A 19,717-nucleotide genomic window follows, 5' to 3' on the forward strand; every position below is an offset into this window, starting at 1 on the left:
TTACCATGGTGATTTACCCCGGTAAGAAGTGAACCAGCGTCATAGGACGGAAAACCCAGGGTTAACCCTGAAGTTACCTCGATAATCCAGCTTCGTAGTACAGGCCTCAGTTGTGTCTGACCATTGTTGTTTCCACTAGTGAGGTCAGACACACCTGGATTAATCAGTTTGTCCAATAATGTAAGACAGGAAATAAAGGAGCTGTATTGAGTTCAGGAAGTAGTGGAGCTGTGCATAAAGTTCATAAAGCACAACCCCACCTAGAATAATTTTCACCAGCCGCCACTGCCTGTGTCCTTATGATTTTAAATGCAAGACTAGTATTTTTCTATCGCAATGCCATAATGAATTTAAACATCTTCCACCATTGTGTTTGTTATTGCAAGTTACGAAACATTGACATATTTCCCTTTGTAAAGTTGCTATGGGGATTGTCTTAGAAAAACATGATTACACCTGCTATTAAAACACATTCTTGCTTTCCCAAGCTGCAGCTTCTTTGTGAATATGTGACTGTGAAGCCATGAAATGTGTTTGGCTTACATTTTCACAAGTATTGTCATGAGTTGCGGAGCAGGTAAACCCAAACGCAGACACTGGGCAGAGTCTTGAACTAAAGAATGTCCTTTAATAGTTACCAACACAGGGAAAATTAAACACTGAGGCAAGTGCAACATGCAAATAACACAGAGACTCAGCCAATGACTGAACTGAAAACCAAAACCTATATAGACAAGGGGTGATTACCAACAGGACACAGGTGAAACACATGAGGAAATCAACTAAGGCGGGAAAACACAGGAAGTAAAACTAATTACACACACAAAGAGAAAATCTCTTTCAAAATAAGACATGAACTAAAACACAAGAGGCAGGATGTGACAAGTATCAAACCAAAACCTTTGAAAGAATACAGTCTTTTAAAACCAAAACAAAGACCAAAATCTCAACAGAAGAATGGAGAATCTATTTATAATACTGAGGGTCCCTTTGGACAATATCATCCACTTCACTTTCAAGTGTGGAGCTTTGGTTAATAAAGTTTTTACCTTTACACTGCTGGACTGTTTTAATGACTTAACACAGGTTTGGCACAAAAACACTGGAATTTAACATGCACTCACAAGTCAATATACTGTAATAGAAATGTCTTTAATTTGCTGCACTGTGATCACATCCAAGCTCAGTAACCCTTGGTATCACAGATGAGGACAAAGAGCCGGTAAATGTTAAGAATGACAACTAGGAAGTTTTTAATGGCGAAGAAGATCAGCATCTGGTGGACCACTTTGAAATAGATCATGACGGTGAGGCGGACCACGAGGAAAGGCCCGTCCTGGATGAACAAAGCTTCCACCGTGCCCCAGATATCAGTCCTGTGTTGAGAGACGCGAGAGGCGGCTGCTTCGGCAAGTTCATCCGTGGGTGCGTTCAATACTGTTGAGAGATAAATATGTTTAAGACAACTCCAATATGTCACATTTTAACTGGAAAGATGTGCATTATTCTTTTCTACATATTGATCTTTTCTAGTTTTCCTGTGCAGGGTGATCCAACATTTTACTGAGCCCCAAAGTGAGGTTAGGATTTTTACAGTACATCATGCTTGCAGGAGTATCTGACCTTTTTGAAAAATGAATGCACATGTTTTAAACAAAGCTGTCAGCCTTCTTAACATTCACTAACAATATTATAATTCATTGTGTTTGCTTGGCCCCCTGGAAAGTGTACATAGCACAATATCACATGAAATGATCACAACCTTACTTTAACCTGCAGTGCAGAACTGTTATATATTAATGAATGTCCATCACATTCAAGCCCTTGCCAAACAAGCTGACACAATGCTGATTAAATCTTTTACTGCCTGGTAATTCTCTCTATATTTCACAGTATACCAGCATTTTTAATCTGGTGTCGGGTTTGACATTCCCACACTGGCCGGATGAATCCATACTGTGCATGCTGTACGGGCAGAGCATGTAGAAACTTCCGCCCTCTTCCGTTCTCTGCTAACTTTAATGGGTATAAAATAATTGAATTAGTTTAGACGCAAAACTTAAGAGTTATGTTCTATATCTGTGTCACACGGAATTTGCTGCTGCACTGTCCCTTTAGGAGGCTAGTGGCAGTCCTGAGTCTATTCACTTCAATGAGAAAAGTAAATGTGAGCACAGATCATGACTGATTCTTTCACCCCTTAGTCACCAAAGTAAATATTGGATCCATTTTTCACAAGTCAAATATCTTCTGAATATTTTGACACTAAAACGCTTTTTTTCAGACAGACAAATCAGAAAGAAATTAACTTTGAGATCTGTCTCTGTCTTAGCTACGCACTCTCACAACATCTAGCAACACTAATATCTTTTTTCTCTTTCAGGACAACCTTTATTTTATTCACGTCAGCTAAGGCCATAGTAATCCATACAGCACTGTTTGTGTTGTTTGCATGTTTAGTTTATCATTTTAAATAAAATCCAAAGCTAGCCCATTAGCATTAGCACATTAGTCATGTGCAGATGGGGTTAGAGAAGAGGCGACCACGCACACTTAGGAGACAGGAAACAAACTATTTCCCAAGCTAGCCCATTAGCATGAGTCATGTTCAGATGGGGTTAGAGAAGAGGCGACCACACACACTTACAGTAGGAGACAGGAAACATAAACTATTTCCCACCATTGGTGCAGCTTGCAATGCGTCTTTGGTTTAGTTACTAACAGCATAAAAACAGATAAGCAACAAACCATAGCCTTAGCAAAAAGTAGTTTATTCAAGTGTACTACGAGTATACTTATTTTATACTAAAACTGAGGCAGTATACTTGAAGTTTACTTTTTATATACTATATTTTATATACTTAAGAATAGTATAGTGAAGTATACTTGGCTTATACTGAAGTGTAAAGAAAAGTCTAAGACTAAGTACATTAATACTAAGACTTACACTTATACTTTAATATTAAAGCTTCTACTTGTACTTTAGTATACTTTTTACTTCTTTCTGACACAAAGTACTAATACTTAGTATATCTTGATCCAAGTACAGAATAAGGTCAAGTCATTGACTCGTGCTTACATTTCATTTAGCAGAATAAAAACATTAGCTTTGAGGTATTACCCCTGTAATAAACTTATATGTTCAACATCATATAGTATATAACTAGTACAATGGCAGTATATAGAAGAGTGGACTTGTGGTATACTTTAAGTATACTTCAATAAACTAAAATGTGGACTAGAAGAATATAACTAGTACACTAGTAGTATATAGATGAGTGTACTTGTTGTATACTTGAAAGTGTACTTTTATAAACTTAAAATGACCTTATAAAGTATACTTAAATTATACTTTTATAAACTTAAAAATGTTCCAATTTAGTCTGAAGAGGTATTAAATTAGTATACTTTCTAGTACACTACAAGTACATGGTCCGTAGTATACTTGCTATACTTATACTTACACTCAAGCATCCTTAATAAAATAAACTTCAAGTATACTACTTTTTGCTAAGGGTAGGCTCATGTAGCCAAAAAACATGAGTCATACAAATACTAATACAATAAAGAGAAGAAAGACGTTTAAGATTGGTCTGCTGCATATCCCAAAATAATTTTGTGTTTAACTAAATGACTACAAATGGCTAATTTTTGCCTGTGGTTTCTCCAATGGATTTATACTGCCCTGGGTGTATAGCTCTATACTTCTTTTATTATTAACAACAGTTGTTATATTTCTTTTATTATTAACAACAGCAGCTATATTTCTTTTATTATTAACAGCAGCAGCTATATTTCTTTTATTATTAACAGCAGCACAATGTGTATCCTGTTAAACTTTTAGTGTGAATTTAACAAAAAATGGACTGGTGCTGATAAAGTTAGCAGTAGAATCTAATCTTTTAGTGTACTGTACCTGACAGATGAAGAGGAAACTGCAGCATGCTCCAGGTCCACACACCCAGAATTATGTAGACCATGGCTGGACTGCTATCCCTGTTTCACACACACACGCACGCACGCACGCACACACACACACACGCACACACATGACTGACTTCACCTTATTGTTTGATGAAATAAGAACTTCAATATAACATTTTCCTTCTTTTCTATCACCTTTTTCTTCCCCTCTTACTCACTTGATGTCAGACAGTGTTTCAGAGGTGAACTCCAGTAAGTCAGCGGCTGTGCCCACAAAGATAAGCAGTAACTGGGAGAGCTGGTCTCTGGTCAGCCCCCCGGCAGCCGGCAGCAACCACTTCCCCAAAATCAGTAAGATGAGCAGGATCTGATGTAAAGCAAGTATCCAGTCGTTGGCACACACTGTAGATAGTGGGATGTCCTGAATAGAGTATGGAAATGAAGGACACAAAGTGTTTTACAGACTGTATCTTTGATTACTAGGCCAACTTTTAAATATTAAAAGTATCTGTAACATTTCATGAAGTCACTCAGTTAAGCAGAGGAGAGGAAAATGCAGCAGAATCACAAGCTGAAAAGCTTTACTTTAAACAGTTCAGCATTTTGGGACATATGTTTATTTGCTTTCTGAGAGTGTGATAAAAAACTGATATCATTCTCATATTGTGCAGTGCCCCGAAGAGGATAAGACAATGACCATAAATCACAAGTTTCCGAGTGAGGCCCATTTCCTTCCATCTCTGCACTGTCACTATCTAATAAAGACAAAAACACTAGAAAGACCTCAGGAAACTGCACCCAACTGACAACACCCAAGAAATACTTCAAGCCGGTCTTTGTGCTAAGCTAGGCTAAGTTACTGTGTCCTGACTCCTGCTCTGCATTTAACACACTGGCATGAAATTGATATGTGTCTTATTTTCTCACTCTTAAGAAAGCAAATAAGCATATTTCCCCAAAATGTTTAACGATTCCTTTATTTAACTCACTTTAACCTGTGTGACTTTTGAGACCTGAATGTACCCATCTATTTAAAGATGTTTGTCCTATACTTTGGTTTATCTTAAGTGTAAAACTAATGACATTCTTATCAGTATTTTGTGTTTAGTGCTAATTAGCAAATGTTAGCATGGTAATAAGCTAAATTAAGATGATGAACATGGTAAATAGTACACCTTGTAAACATCAACATGCTAGTATTGTCATTGTGGGTATGTTACTATTTAGTAAATATATTCTTAGCCATGCTAGCAGCATGGCTCTAGTTCTCTAATTCATTTGAATTCTTTTCTTATTCTTTATTTATTTAACTCACTTTAACCTGTGTGACTTTTGACACCTGAATATATCCATCTGTCTAAAAGTTTGTCCTATACTTTGGTTGATGAACACATAACTGTAAAACTAATGACATTCTTATCATTAGTTTGTGTTTAGTGCTAATAAGCAAATGTTAGCATGGTAATAAACACGTTTTTTTTTTTTTTACATGCAATAAAATATGAAATATTGACGCTTGTAGCAACAAACTCACAAATAACTCCACAGTTGCACTGAGCTTTATTGAGGCTATGGAGTGAAGCATTTAGAAGCTAATAAGCCATTTTGTTTTACATATAATAAATACAAGGTTGTTTTTTGTTGTCTCTTTAAAAAAAAAAACATTTTTATATAGTACAGCTTGTAACATCAACATGCTAGTATTGTTATTGTGGGTATGTTATCATGTTCATTAATATGCTAAATTAAGATGGTGAACATGGTAGCACACCTTGTAACATCATGTTAGCATTGTCATTAGGGTATGTTAGCATGCTGAGGTTAGCATTGAGCATAAAGAAGAACCAGAGCTGCTATGGCTGTAGCTTCTTAGTTTTGTTATGGATAGTTCCCACAAACTATACTGTATATTTATATCTACAACTTTAAAAAATGATGTAGTTTACCAAAAATACTGTTGGTTAAAATCCTCTGTACTGAAAATAGGACCAAGAACATTGTCAAAACAGTCCAGTCAGCAAAGACTTTTCATGTTCAGCTTGTAATTGTTTTTATTGAGGGCGGGCCGTTTCATTAAAAGCAGCCAGCTCTATGAATGTACTTGAGTTATAAGGGGAAAAAACACCCGCAGCCTTACAACAAGCTCTTTGAGGTGGACCCGCATTACCAAACACTGTCCCACTGTCTAGACGTGAGGGCATGAAGGCGAAAGCAAAAGAAGCAAACAAATATGTGTATCATTCAGTGGCTTTAAAAAAAAAAAAAAAAAAGAACCATTTTGTTGAAATGTCACCCCACCTTACCTGAAAAACCAACACATGCCCTCATGTTTCTCAGAAATGAATAGTTGTCTATTGATTTGTACAAACTGAAACAGCTTTTAAACTAAGTTCTGTTATTTTTAATACACTGAAACTCTCATGTTAAACACAGATCATAACATCCTCCACAAACCTACAATACTGCTGAAATATATTAATTAAGCTAAAGAATAATTAAAAATATACATATGTTGTTTGAAAATTGCTTGAATATTTCAAACTTTTTTTCCATTTTTGTAAACTTTACCCGGAAACCTACCTTGACTGATCTGGTCCCATTGGTTGATGAGTTCATCCATTGACTGAAAAGACTCCTAATATTTTCAGTTGAGTCGAGTTTATCACACTAGAATAAGAGACGCACACAGTTTAACATTGAGAAGCCAGTATTATTGCATTGATCTCTCAGAATAGAAAATAATAGAATAAATGGATGATACCCCTGAATTGGGGGATTTGTTCTCTTGGTGGTTAAGCTCTAAAATCCATATTGATGGGATAATGCTGATGAGGAAGAAGAAGATAGCTGGAGAAAACCTGGAGGAAGAGAAAACATCATTAAACAAACAGTGTTACAATCTTGAAATAACAATTCACATGTAGGCTAAGTATGATAAACTGAAGTCATACTGTACCATTTGTAATCATTCCCGCTCCTCCTCCTCAGAGTCAGGATCATCTCAGCCACCAGAGGCAAGTAGAGGATTGTGAGAAACCAATAATATCCATTGTCCTTCACCCACACAACTCTCCATACCCCTATGAGAGAGATGAGGATAAAGAGAGACCTGGTCACCACGGCACAAATGAACTTGAAGAACATGACTCCCAGAGTTTGGGAAGCGCGGCAGAGACGTTCAGGAAGTCCCAACTGCTGCAGGGGACAGAGGAGTTATATGTGAAAGGTTTAAAAGGAGTTCTGTGTTGGGGGTGGGTGGGGTTGAGTAGGGCTTGGGCGGGGGGGAACTAGCTAGGGCACGCCTCCAGCAACCTGTTAAACTACTATGTTCATCATGTTTACTGTACTGTTGTTCCAGTCTTGATAATATGCCCAATGCATGCAAAGACATGCAGTCTGATATTGGAAGAGTAGTTATCTGTGCAATAACAAATATCAGGTTGCATAGTTGTATAACATGCTTCCAAAATGGGATATTATAGATATCATATTACATAGATCCATGGTTACAATTAATTGATCTACTACCAAATTTCATGCGTATCCAAACTCTGATGTATCTAATTTTTTTGTGGCATAGAGCTGCATTGTTGACTTAGTCCTGCTGTTGTGTATTATTCCACTGCCAAAAATAGTCCCTGACAAATGCACTATTTCCTCCTGTTTGAATAACATTTGCTAAAAACTGAAGTGCCCAGCTTCTTTTTTTTTTCAAAAGAAAATGACTCAGTCTTTTTGAAAATGAAACTAAATATTTGTAGGCAGAGGCAACAGTTATTAATGAGGGGATTTCTTTATGAGCCCCAATCACCTCAAGATGTGCGCACACAGTCATAAAAAGATACACACACAGAAGATTCAAACTAGACTATCACGGCATTTCCATGTTATTTTAAATTAAAGTCACAATTAATGTTATTCCCAAGCATTCCAGAAATACTGTGAGAGTGTGTCGTGCTGTTAAAATGATAGGAATGAAGCTTAGCCAAAGTTGAGTCAGGAAGTCTATCTTTTGCATGCAAGGCATAGTTTGCTCTTCTCTTATGCATGCTCACTTTTTTCCTGGTTTTCAATGCTCAGGGGGCATAGTTGTTTTTTTTTAAGCTTATCATCTGGTTGCTGTCCTTTTAAATCTCTCTCTCTCTCTCTCTCTCTCCCTCTCTCTCTCTCTCTCTCTCTCTCTCTCTCTCCCTTCCCCTCTCTGCTCTAGTCTGGCATGCCCCCATCTCCGTCCAAAACCATCAGCATCAGTCATCAGCCACCATCACCACCAGTGTCTGGACTATGGGGGTATTTATCTTGTGGCTGTTCTGGGATGACGTGCCAAAGACTTTCACTATCATTTCTATTCATATGAAAAACATTATTCTTTTGTCATTCACTTGTCTCTCCTGGTATTCTAAGAATATTAGAGTCAGTTTCTCCAGTGGGCTGAAGGACCATATAGACTGTTGACAACACATAAACACAATAGGCACTATAAAAAGGGACATGACTATTAAAAGAAGCTTAATTTACATTTTTTTAAATTAACGCAGGCACAATCCAACTTGTGCCACGCAATGAAGGAATTTTGACAGGTTGTCACGGTAACGATGTAAAAATGCCCCACCTCCTTAACCTCTAACAAAAATAGCTACAGTATATTCTCACACACACAGGTTAAACTTGCAACAATGACAGACATAATTGACTGGAAGATATATAAATAGCTTTTGTCTACCTGATTTTAAAAAGACTGAACCAATTATGCAGATGGTGTGCTCAAAGAGCCATGAGCACACTGTCTGCATGACTGTGAAAGGGGGTCTTGTAATAGGCACATAAACACAGGTTGGTTTTTGGAGAAGTTTGGGAGAATGTAGCCTCAGACCAGCAAAAATCAAAACAGAAGACTGGAGTCTGCCGTCATTCTAAACTAATTGACAGATAATTTAATTTGCCTTTAGTTTTAATGATGATAAGCAGACAAACACACAAAATGCTCATTTTTAAAGACTAACTCTTCAGATATGAAAGTGAATTCAGTTTACATAGTAGATGGCATTACTTTGGCCTCCAGTACTACTGTAAGGAACCTAGGAGTTATATTTGACCAGGATCTGTCCTTTAATTCCCACATAAAACAAATTTCAAGATCTGCCTATTTTCATCTGCGTAACATTTCAAAAATCAGACATATTCTGTCTCAAAATGATGCTGAAAAACTAATCCATGCATTTGTTACTTCTAGGCTGGATTATTGTAATTCATTATTATCAGGCTGCCCTAACAAGTCTCTAAAGACTCTCCAACTGGTCCAGAATGCAGCTGCACGCGTTCTGACAAAAACTAGAAAGAGAGATCACATTACTCCTATTTTAGCTTCACTGCATTGGCTTCCCATAAAATCAAGAATAGAATTTAAAATCCTTCTCCTCACTTTTAAAGCTCTTACTGGTCAGGCTCCATCATACCTTAAAGAGCTCATAGTACCTTATGTACCTACCAGAACACTGCGCTCCCAGAACGCAGGCCTACTTGTGGTACCTAGTATCTCTAAAAGTAGAATGGGAGGCAGAGCCTTCAGTTATCAGGCTCCTCTCCTGTGGAACCATCTCCCAGATTCGGTCCGGAGGGCAGACACCCTCTCTACTTTTAAGAGTAGGCTTAAAACTTTCCTTTTTGATAGAGCTTATAGTTAGCAAGCTCCTAGTTTATGCTGCTATAGGCTTAGACTGCCGGGGGACTCCTACCTCCACGATGCACTGAGCTCCTCTTTCCTCCTCTCTCTCTCTCTATATCCATCCATCTATATCCAATAACATTCATGTACTATTAATGCATTCAGTAACCTAAACTTCTTCCCCGGAGTTGTCTGTGCTTTCTCATCTCACAGGCAATCTGGGCCTGTAGACGTCCGGATGACAGATTCCAGTCCCGGACCTTCTAGCTTCAATGTTTATTTTCTATGTGCTTCTCTCTCTCTCCTATTCTTCCTCTCTCTCCCCTCTACCCCAACCGGTCGAGGCAGATGGCCGCCCACTTTGAGCCTGGTTCTGCCTGAGGTTTCTTCCTGTTAAAAGGGAGTTTTTTCTTGACATTGTCGCTAAATGCTTGCTCATGTGGGAATGTTGGGTCTCTTTATAAATTAAAACTTGAAGAGTACGGTTTAGAACCTGCTCTATGTGTAAAGTGCCTTGAGATAACTTTGTTGTGATTTGGCGCTATACAAATAAAGATTGATTGATTGATTGATAGAAAATCTGAACTGGACCTTTAAAGTAATACAAGTATTATTGATCGATAGCCTATAGGTGATGATTCTGTGGTGATAGTTGTTGACTAATTACTATTTACCTTTAGGCTAATACATTACATTGCTTATATCACTGTATAAGGTTGTATAAGCATTTGATCAGAGTGGGGATTATTATGTTATTGAAGTCACATTGGTGGAATTATAAGAGCTATGGAATGAAACCCATGAAACTTCCCCATGACATTTACAAAGAACTTTTATACTGCTGCACCGTAGAGAGCACACTCACATTATGCACTGTGTGGTACTCTAGCTGCACTGCATCACAACAGAAAAGACCTGCAGCTGATCATTAAGACAGCACAGTGGATTTGTCGGCTCTCCTCTTCCAAACCGGAGAGATATCTTCTTAAGTCGCCTTCACAAACGAGCCAAAAAACATCAGCAACTACCCCTCACACCCCGGTCACTCTATGTTCACCACTCTCCCCTCAGGCATGCTCAGGGTCCAAACAGACTGCCAAACAGCTTTTTTCCAAGAGCTGCTGACAAACTGTTGAACCCCCCCCCCCCCCCCCGAACCCCTGAACTCTTCCCAACACGCACACACTGGGACTAAGCATATATTTATATATTGTGGTGTATAAAATATACTCATAATGATAAGTACATTTAATAATGGCTATACTAAAGATTAAGATGAAGGGTTAAGGATGAAATATGTTTACTCCACAACTTAAAAAAAATCAATTGAAGTAAGAGAAAAAAGCAAAACATGATGCTATATTTTAAGGTTGAAACATTATCTTAAAGAATCAATATCTGATTATAATATCTGCAAGAGCTTGTATGAAAAAATAAAAACCCAGGATGACCATATTTGAAAATATGACCCGAATATGAACCGAGTCAAATGTATGGGAGGGGTTGGTACTTTTCCACAGAAACCACAGACCTCAGCAGTTTTTTGGATATAAAAAGGGGAAAATGACATTGTATGTTAGATCATTTTATCATAGACTTTGTCTGTGTGATGGTCTTGGGGTTTTGCTGCCGGCAATAAAACTCTACTCTGCTCAACTTTGAAGACTGCTGGTGATTTTCGAGACTCTGAAAAACGTTTTGAACAACCGACAAGAGTCTGATCGACTAATTTGACCCCACAATATCTATATATTTATCTATCTATATATCTATCTATCTATCTATCTATCTATCTATCTATCTATCTATCTATCTATCTATCTATCTATCTATCTATCTATCTATCTATCTATTATAAAGCATGATGGATGAGTAAATTAGCCTATAGTTAATCCCCAGCATTGATGTAAAGTAAATCTATGTGACGATGACATAAACACACAAATAGGATAGGATAAGATATTCTTTTATTAGTCCCACAGTGGGGAAGTTTACATTATTGCAGCAATAAGTGGATGGCAAAAATAGAAGAGCATCAATAGAAAGAATAAAGAACAATAAATAATATTAGGACACAATAATAAAGCATACAAGCAATAAAAAAACAATACTAGTTTAAATATATTGTTATTGCACGAGTTTTAAAGTGAAAATATGAATATAGGGTGGATTAGGGTAATGTTCTAAAGCTAAGTAGTGAATGCAAACTGTATACATTTTATTGTTTAACATTAAACATGTGAACATACTGGCTACTAGCTTTTTTTAACTATCTGATGCAGAGAGCAAAACAACATGTAGGCCAACAAAATTAAATGACCAAATATGGGTATGCACATTTCAGAAAGTTTTGGCAGATGAGGCTACTATGTATAAATCAAAGTTTTTCTAAGCCTTAAAAAAAAAACTGTCCCAGATTACAAAATCTACTCATTCTGAAATGATTTGACACAAGGAATATTAATATAAGTGCCATTTTCCTTTTGAGTACAATAGCCTATCTAAAAATTGTCCTCTGATTTAACAATGAAGCATCTCAGTGATTTCATAATGATATTAGGTGTTGATATAATGTATTGGATTCATATATAAATATAGTGAACAAGTCAGAATTGCTCCACATTACCCTGATCCACCCTACATATTGCACAGTTGAACTGTAGTAATGTGTACCAAAAATACTGATATTGCACATTGTGTAAGTGCAGTTGGGAAATCTTATGTGAAGTTTTCTGGGTTCCTATTTATTTATTTTTCTTTCTTATTTTTCTTTCGTCTTTTTTTAAATTTATTTTATTTTTGTCACCTTAAACTGTACAAAGGAAAGTGTTCTCTAGCTTCCGTTTGCACCTCTGACATATGAAAGCCACAAACTGATAAAACTGTATCAGCCGTGGATCAGCAGAGCGGTGCGGTGTTGCCATAGCAACGCTTAAAGCGTCAACATGTCCGGAGGAGCGACACGTCGTGACAAGAAAGAACAACGGAAAGTAAAAGATAATAAGACACAGGTAATATCTGAACATCTGCGACTCTCAGAAATAAACCGATGTGTTGTGTGTTAAACTCTAACCCTTACTGTTGATCTCCCGTCAGAAAGAGGAAGTTGTCATCCTTCAGTGGGAAGCTGTGTCACTACCTCACATCCAAGACATGCTGGAGAGAAGTGATCATCTACTTCACTCGTAAGTGTGTGTTAGGCCTATAATTATGGATAATAACGAGTTTTATAAAGAAGTAGCCATCAGAAATAGAGCTACACACACACAGACACACACACACACACACACACACACACACACACACACAACATGTCTGTCACCGCCTGTGTCGTCCAACTGAATAAATTAGTCAGCATTTGTATAATAAATGAATATAAACCATATTGTGCTGCATTCATTAGATGTCATCATGATTTTAAACCTAACAACCGTTCTGCAGATGTACAGAACAGGGTGTGACAAATTTAGACACCAGTGAGAATAGTTCTGATGATGTAAAACAGAGCTGTAGGCAGGATTTTACAAAATGCTGAGGTCATGTGACCCCCACCGCTCTCAAAAAATATTTCAACCAAAAAAGGTCTAATTATTTCAATTGTTCATGTTTTATTTATTCAGTACATTTCTTAGTTGTTTTTTTGTGTACATTTTATTTTCCAACCCCCTAAATGGTATTTCAAAGCTTTCTCCATGCCTCCTATTCCTCCACAGGAATAAAAAGTATAGGAAAAATGTAAACCTTTTATTTATGTGTTGGCCTAAATATATTTAAATTTAAACATGTTGAGTGTCCCTAAATCAATTTTGGAAATACCCATCATGCCAGTCACCTCGTTGTCCCCAGCACTATCTGCAGCCCTGATAAACATTGTTGTTGTTATGTAATTACTGCACCGATGTCATTTTTGGCCACATCTGCTTTCTGTTGTCTGCAGGGAATTAAAGGAGATCTTAAGCTTCAGTAACCATCAGACCTGCATGAAGGAAGCTGCCCTGCTGGATTACTATATTTGTGGTTTCTGGTGGGCAAAAGAGGTCAAATTCACCCCTGCACAGACTTCCTTCACCATGGCTGTACTGCACATGCTGCTGGATAACATGCAAGGTGGGGAGAGAAAGAGGATGTTGTTTTCTTAGTTAAAACACATTGCAAAAGTATTGTACAACAGATCCCCCATTGTAATGCACTGAATTCATGTTCAAGCCAAGAAACTATTGTACAGTTCATTTAGATCAAATTACTAACACTTGTTTTTAATCTTTTTTAGTCACCTCCAAACAATTCTTCATTGTCTTTTATTTAAATATGTATTAATTGTTTCCAGATGTGTGTAACTCTGGTTTTGAAAAGTGCTATTTAAGTAACATTTTTAATAATAACACTTTTATGGATTTGATCATCCGTAATCTACTCACTCTAATCAGCTCCAATTTTATGCAACATTAAATAGGATCATACTAGTTTAGCATATTTTAGCCCATTTACTACAAATCAGATACGCTGATGTGTTTGAGATTTAGATGTCTTTGACCAACTATTCCAGGCAGCTGTTGGTTCCCATTCATTTCTGCACAGTATGAAAATCAGTCAAGCAGACTTCAGCATTATTTTTATGTTGAATGGTAAACATGGTAAACTGTTTGATTTGATACGTTTTCACAGCATCACCATGCTGTCATAATGTGTCTCTTTCGAGAGTCAGTCAATACATTTTCAGACAGTACAGAAATGAATGGAGGTTGTATACAGCTTGTAGTCAGATTTTTGTTTGTTGTAGCAAATAATACCAGGGATCAGTGTCAAATTGGAATATAGATGTGTAGAAATATGTGAATGCTTTGAGTTTCTGCAGGTATAAGTAAGACTAAAAAAAACTCCATGTATTTAGCCTGCATGCACAACACTAAAACCCTGAAACTGAAGCAGCTAAATGGAATTCAGCCATCTTTCATTTTCTTCTCCTATAGTCACATGTCAAAATATATGCAGATGGAATTAAAAACCTCTATGTTCTAGTATAGTATAGTTACCAATTTTAAACCTTCACATACTGTTCATATGCTGACTCATAATTAGTGTCCACACCAAGTCACATTCATAAATTCCTCATCAGTCATTAATAAATGTTTGATTCATCTTATGGAAAAAGACATTCACCATCACTATTTTAGTTTAAATCACAGTTTAAACTTGCACATGTGAATATATAAAAATGTGTATCAGCTGTGCACACATACACATACACACACACACACACACACACACACACACACACACACACACACACACACACACACACACACACACACAAGATGCATTTTATTTCCATTTTTGTATACTGTGGGTCACATTAGGAACAGTCTGGTTAAAAGGAATGTGTGTAGGGAGTTTTAACAGCTCTCAAATATAAGAAATTGGTCAAATTTGACCCTTAACAATATGTAAGGGTTAAATAAACATGTACAATGTAAAGCAATTCAATCCAATAGTCCAGCAATTAATCCCGCCTTTTTATATAGACTATTACAAATATCTTTGTATATATATATACACTGGTCCAGTATTAAACCACCACTAACTAAAGCCTTAACATTGTGTTGAATCTTCACCTGCCACAAGTAGTCAGAACTTTATTTATTGACAGTAGTTCCACAGCAGCAAAATGATGCCTTCTTATCATATTTCAGATAAACAGATGAGTTTAGTGGATAACCTGATGGAGTTTGCTAAGGCCTTAGCTGCTGCCTGTCAGAGCTCATCATCAGAGGAAGGCTCCGCTCCACTGCTCGACAGAGAAGAAGCCACAGCGCTCATAAGTTACACCAGAGACAGGTACCGGGAATCCTTTTAATGCTTTTGGATTTAGGTGAAAAAAGGTTTCCAAGCTGTGATGCAGTATGACTCACTCAGAGATTGCCTGAAAGGTTACAAAATGCTCACCTTGTATAAATCCCAGCCAGCATGTCCATGTGGAACCAGCATGAGTTAGTGATATTCTGGCATAAATGTGCATCCATCCATTTGCTGCATGTGGGCCTCATGTGGATTCGGGTACGGTGGGCTACACTCGCCAATGTTTAACCTGCATGCTTAGCAACAAACATAGCACATAAGGAGCCATTTGTATCTCTCCAATCATTAGCCCACGTACTGTAAGCCAGTCAAAAACAGGTCTTTTGTTTGTACTCCACCCGTCACCCGTACTGGCCTCGTTTCCATCGTAGGTGGCGCACAGTGAATGGAGCTGACAGACACATTTTGATGCCACGTTATCAGAAACAATCTGGAGAAGCTGTTATCACATGTTGCAAAACCACAGGTCACAGTACGTTTAATACAACCGTGTAGGTGTACAAACAGGGACATCTTTTTTGGGTAACTCCCTTATGACAATATTGAGCTTTGATTACACGAAGGACAAAGTCACAGTGGAGCGTGAAGCACTCAGATGTAGTTTATTATCATGTCATATTTAGTACATCACATTTATGGAGAGTCAAGTTATTCAATTGAAATAACACATTATAAAAAACCTCATTCAATCAATCAAGCTTTATATATCCAGCAGCTTTCATACAGGTTAATGTAGTTCAAAGTGCTTCACAGTTGATTGACAAGCTGATAATAAGACAGAAGTGTAGACTGATAATGACATAAAGAAAAGCAAGAAAAACAAAAAAGAAAGAAAAAGAAAGAACAAATTATAAAGGAAAAAGTTAGACCATCATAATACATGTCTCCCCTTAATTCAGTCCCTACCCAAATACAATATCTCTTCAGCTTTCACTAACCACTTACCCTCCAAACAATGACACAATAGAAATCTCTCTCTAACAGAAATACCCTGATCACCATTCACACAGTTAGGCTGTATTCAGCTTTTAATATGCCAGTCCTCACATTCAACTGAATAGTGTACAGGGTCCCAGCGGATCCTTAAAAAGTCTTAAACACAGTGTCTCAAATGTAGTTTTTGATATTCAAGGTCTAAAAATGTGTTAAAACATCTGGAATTGTAGGAGTTAAGGTATTACATTTGATTTGAGTGTAATTATAATTGTTCAGTTTATGTTATTTATCATTATTATCATTATTTTCTAATTATTTTACATAACCAACCAATCAACTTATTAATTAAGGTTAAAACTAATCAGCAGTTGGAACTATAATGAAACTAATCATTAGTTACAGTCCTATATAAATGACTTCAAAATTAGCTCCAGTCTCAAGAATGGTATTATTTTTTCCTTATAAAGGTATTAAAAAGGTATTAAAGTACTTACATTTGTTCTATAAAAATGTGCAGATACACTGAGTGTAGTGTGTTTAGGCTGTAGGGTTGACCTGCATTGATAAATGTTGACCTAAGTGTCAGTCAACTTCTGGAGAAATTCAACCTCAGTCACAGCTGGCAATCACACAGATCAGACCTGTACAACCTGCTATGATGGAGTACAAAGATCCACAGTACAAAGTTATCTCTTTGTTTCATAACCTTAAAAGTAAAGTGAGACTTTGCTGTTGGCTTCCTGAAAGAAATGTCTTTTTTTTTTTTTTTTTAAAGATGAGAGAAAAATAGAGAGAGAGACAGAGAGCTGAGAGCACCGGCAAAAGAGAGAAAGAGGGAGAGGCTGTGGTCGAGCAAGAGAGGGAGCGCTGGTAGAGAGAAAGCCAGCGAATCAGATCAATAAAAGATTATTTAGTAATTGTTTCACAGCTGTTACTAAAAGCACAAACAAGCCTACACACCTCCTCTCAACCCTGCACCATAATGCTTGGTTTAGTCTTAATAAAAATACAATCACACCTGGAAACTATACCGGTATAAACACATTCTTGGAGCAGTTAGGCCATGTTCAGACCAAATCCAGCAATGTATGAAAAGCAAATATTCCATTCATTTGAATGTGTATTGAATATGGCAGTGCGTTTATGCTGCAGTGATGGGGACCAAATACAGCTCAGCGAACAACCACAGCGGTCGTTCAGCCAAAAAAACGTGTAACGCAACGTGATGTCGAGGCGCTACGTTGTCTTATCACGTAAGCGGACGATGTCACCGAAGACACCCACCATGAGAAGAACATTGTTCACTGCATAGCATTGTAGCATTCCACTGTTTACCCAGGAACCGTGAAGGTGAAACAAAAGACTCACTGCCAGTGCGATGAGCTTTCCAGAGGTGTACGAACCTTAACGCTGAAGTCAGACCAAATCCAGCAAAGTATATAGTCACCATTTGTGTGACGTGATCCTAGCACAAGTAGAACCCCAACCCCAGAACTACACCAACCAAATGCATGGTGACTTACAATCTTTGAACTCCCTCATGGCAGGATTGTACAATTCACATTATAGAGACTATTATTGACTATCCCTGTAACAAATCGGCTACAGTTGTGCATACCCATTGGTTCAGTTATACAGTATACTCGCTTTTGAGCCAGTTTTGTTCCAGTGGAAGTGTTTCAATGCCAGTGTTTCCTTTTTCAGTTCAGGTTTTGTTTTCAATGTTCAAACCCTCACAGACTGCCCCATGTCACATTTAGTTTGTGAGTGATCTTTTATTGCACTTCATGAGCATTAGCATTCAGTGATATTACAGCACATCTATGCTTATTGAACTGCTGCTGGCGTTATTAGAATATTTCCCCCAGTTGATTATTTCTAGTAACTTACTAACTTCATGAACAAAAGTAGAAGTAATAATTCTTCTGAAAGACCAAATTTCCAAATTGTCTTTATAGTCTAGGCCTGAGTTAATAATAAGATTCTTTTTTCTAATCAATAATCCATACATACATCAATGATCTCATTACTGTCCCATCAAACGGATGTTTTTACTAAAAAAAGTAGCAATACCACCATATAAAAATACTCAATAAGTTAAATTCATGTATTAAAAATTAGACATAAGAAAAGTGCAAAAGTATTCATCAGAATATTATGAAGACTCGTCCCTTTTAGAGTATTATATTATATTCTTGTATTTTTGTATTAATATGTATGCAGCATATTAATGTTGTACTAGTCTGGGTAGAACTACTTTGAACTACTTTACTTGTATATTATATTGTATGTATCTGATATCTGGGTATCTATAATAATGCAACTGTTTTATAAATTCATTTTAGGCTTCGTATGTACAATCTTTATCTGCAGAATAACTGCTAACTACAATCATTTAATAATTTAATATTCCGAAGAGTTATAGAAGCACAGCTCAGCAGACAAAAGTCATTCTCATATAACTTTAAATTTAGATATTATTGATTTTGTGTCATTTAAACAGCTGTGTGTTCTCTTGACTGCAGTCTCTTTCAGAAATACAGACTCTATGAGCTTCTTTTCACCACACCCCGAGAGGAGTTACTGACAGGCATGGAGGTGAGACAGCTCGTGGCTCGTGCATGGTTTTTGTGTGTGTGTGTGTCTGTCGATCTACATACATATAAGTAACATTTTAAACATGCTTTTTTTCCCCCCCCCAGAGGACGATTGAGGTGTTCACATGTGAGGATGCTCTGACTCCATTGGAGGAAGGTATCCCTACTCATGTACATTTCCAGTGATGGGTCCTACCTGCTGTCCAAGAGGATGGAGAGGTGATAATGATGGAGGGGTGATAACAGCTGTAACTTGTTATTACATAATTGTCCACAGTGGGGCGTTGTTTCATATCCAGTTTCATATCACTTGTGACAAGTCTTTTATAGCCTTTTTTTTGGACCCATGCACAGGAGGATCATGCTGTCTTAAAAGCATGACTGGTATTTAAAGGCTAATTACAGCTGCAGTTAATAGTTGTTTAATGAATTATGAATTTCTGTCGATCAACAGAAAAGTTATCCGCAAATATTTTGATACCATATTGATCGTTTCAGTTATCTTTCAAGCAAAAAAAAAAAAAGTCAAATATTCTTTGAATCCAGCTTCTCAAATGTGACAATTTGCTGCTTCCTTCTAATATACGACAGTAAATTTAACATCTTAACGTTTAGACTGCCAACTTTCCGCAATTTTCTTACCATTTCATACACTAAATAATTGATCAATTAATCAAGAAAAAATAGCAGCAGATAAATTGATAATGAAAATAATCATGAGCGGTAGCCATATGTGTAA

General features: G+C 37.0%; 2 protein-coding genes across 2 annotated transcripts; one reads left to right on the top strand and one right to left on the bottom strand.

The window, feature by feature from the left end:
- Positions 1-1,183: 1,183 nt before the first annotated feature.
- LOC134003802 (transmembrane protein 26-like) lies at positions 1,184-7,068 on the bottom strand. The gene is made up of 6 exons (XM_062443151.1): positions 6,881-7,068; positions 6,686-6,782; positions 6,505-6,591; positions 4,143-4,345; positions 3,917-3,996; positions 1,184-1,437 (listed from the first exon to the last, which is right to left on the bottom strand). The coding sequence occupies exons 1-6, from the start codon at positions 7,066-7,068 to the stop codon at positions 1,184-1,186; spliced, it is 909 nt and encodes a 302-aa protein (XP_062299135.1).
- Positions 7,069-12,534: 5,466 nt separating this feature from the next.
- cabcoco1 (ciliary associated calcium binding coiled-coil 1) lies at positions 12,535-19,164 on the top strand. Its single transcript, XM_062443152.1, has 6 exons — positions 12,535-12,600; positions 12,686-12,774; positions 13,527-13,696; positions 15,280-15,424; positions 18,907-18,979; positions 19,084-19,164. Exons 1-6 carry the CDS (start codon positions 12,535-12,537, stop codon positions 19,162-19,164), a joined length of 624 nt encoding a protein of 207 aa, XP_062299136.1.
- Positions 19,165-19,717: the final 553 nt, after the last annotated feature.

This window comes from Scomber scombrus, chromosome 21, assembly GCF_963691925.1.
Source record: "Scomber scombrus chromosome 21, fScoSco1.1, whole genome shotgun sequence".
NCBI classification, from domain to species: domain Eukaryota; kingdom Metazoa; phylum Chordata; class Actinopteri; order Scombriformes; family Scombridae; genus Scomber; species Scomber scombrus.

What these genes read in the sequence shown, in the direction of transcription:
- LOC134003802 (XM_062443151.1), bottom strand. Translation starts at nt 7,068, where the DNA reads ATGTTCTTCAAGTTCATTTGTGCCGTGGTGACCAGGTCTCTCTTTATC. An exon ending in AGCGGGAATGATTACAAATG is followed by an intron (nt 6,783 to 6,880) that starts GTACAGTATGAC and finishes CTCTTCCTCCAG; the next exon opens with GTTTTCTCCAGCTATCTTCT. An exon ending in ATGGGACCAGATCAGTCAAG is followed by an intron (nt 4,346 to 6,504) that starts GTAGGTTTCCGG and finishes TACTCTATTCAG; the next exon opens with GACATCCCACTATCTACAGT.
- cabcoco1 (XM_062443152.1), top strand. Translation starts at nt 12,535, where the DNA reads ATGTCCGGAGGAGCGACACGTCGTGACAAGAAAGAACAACGGAAAGTA. An exon ending in GCTGCTGGATAACATGCAAG is followed by an intron (nt 13,697 to 15,279) that starts GTGGGGAGAGAA and finishes ATCATATTTCAG; the next exon opens with ATAAACAGATGAGTTTAGTG. An exon ending in ATAAGTTACACCAGAGACAG is followed by an intron (nt 15,425 to 18,906) that starts GTACCGGGAATC and finishes TCTTGACTGCAG; the next exon opens with TCTCTTTCAGAAATACAGAC.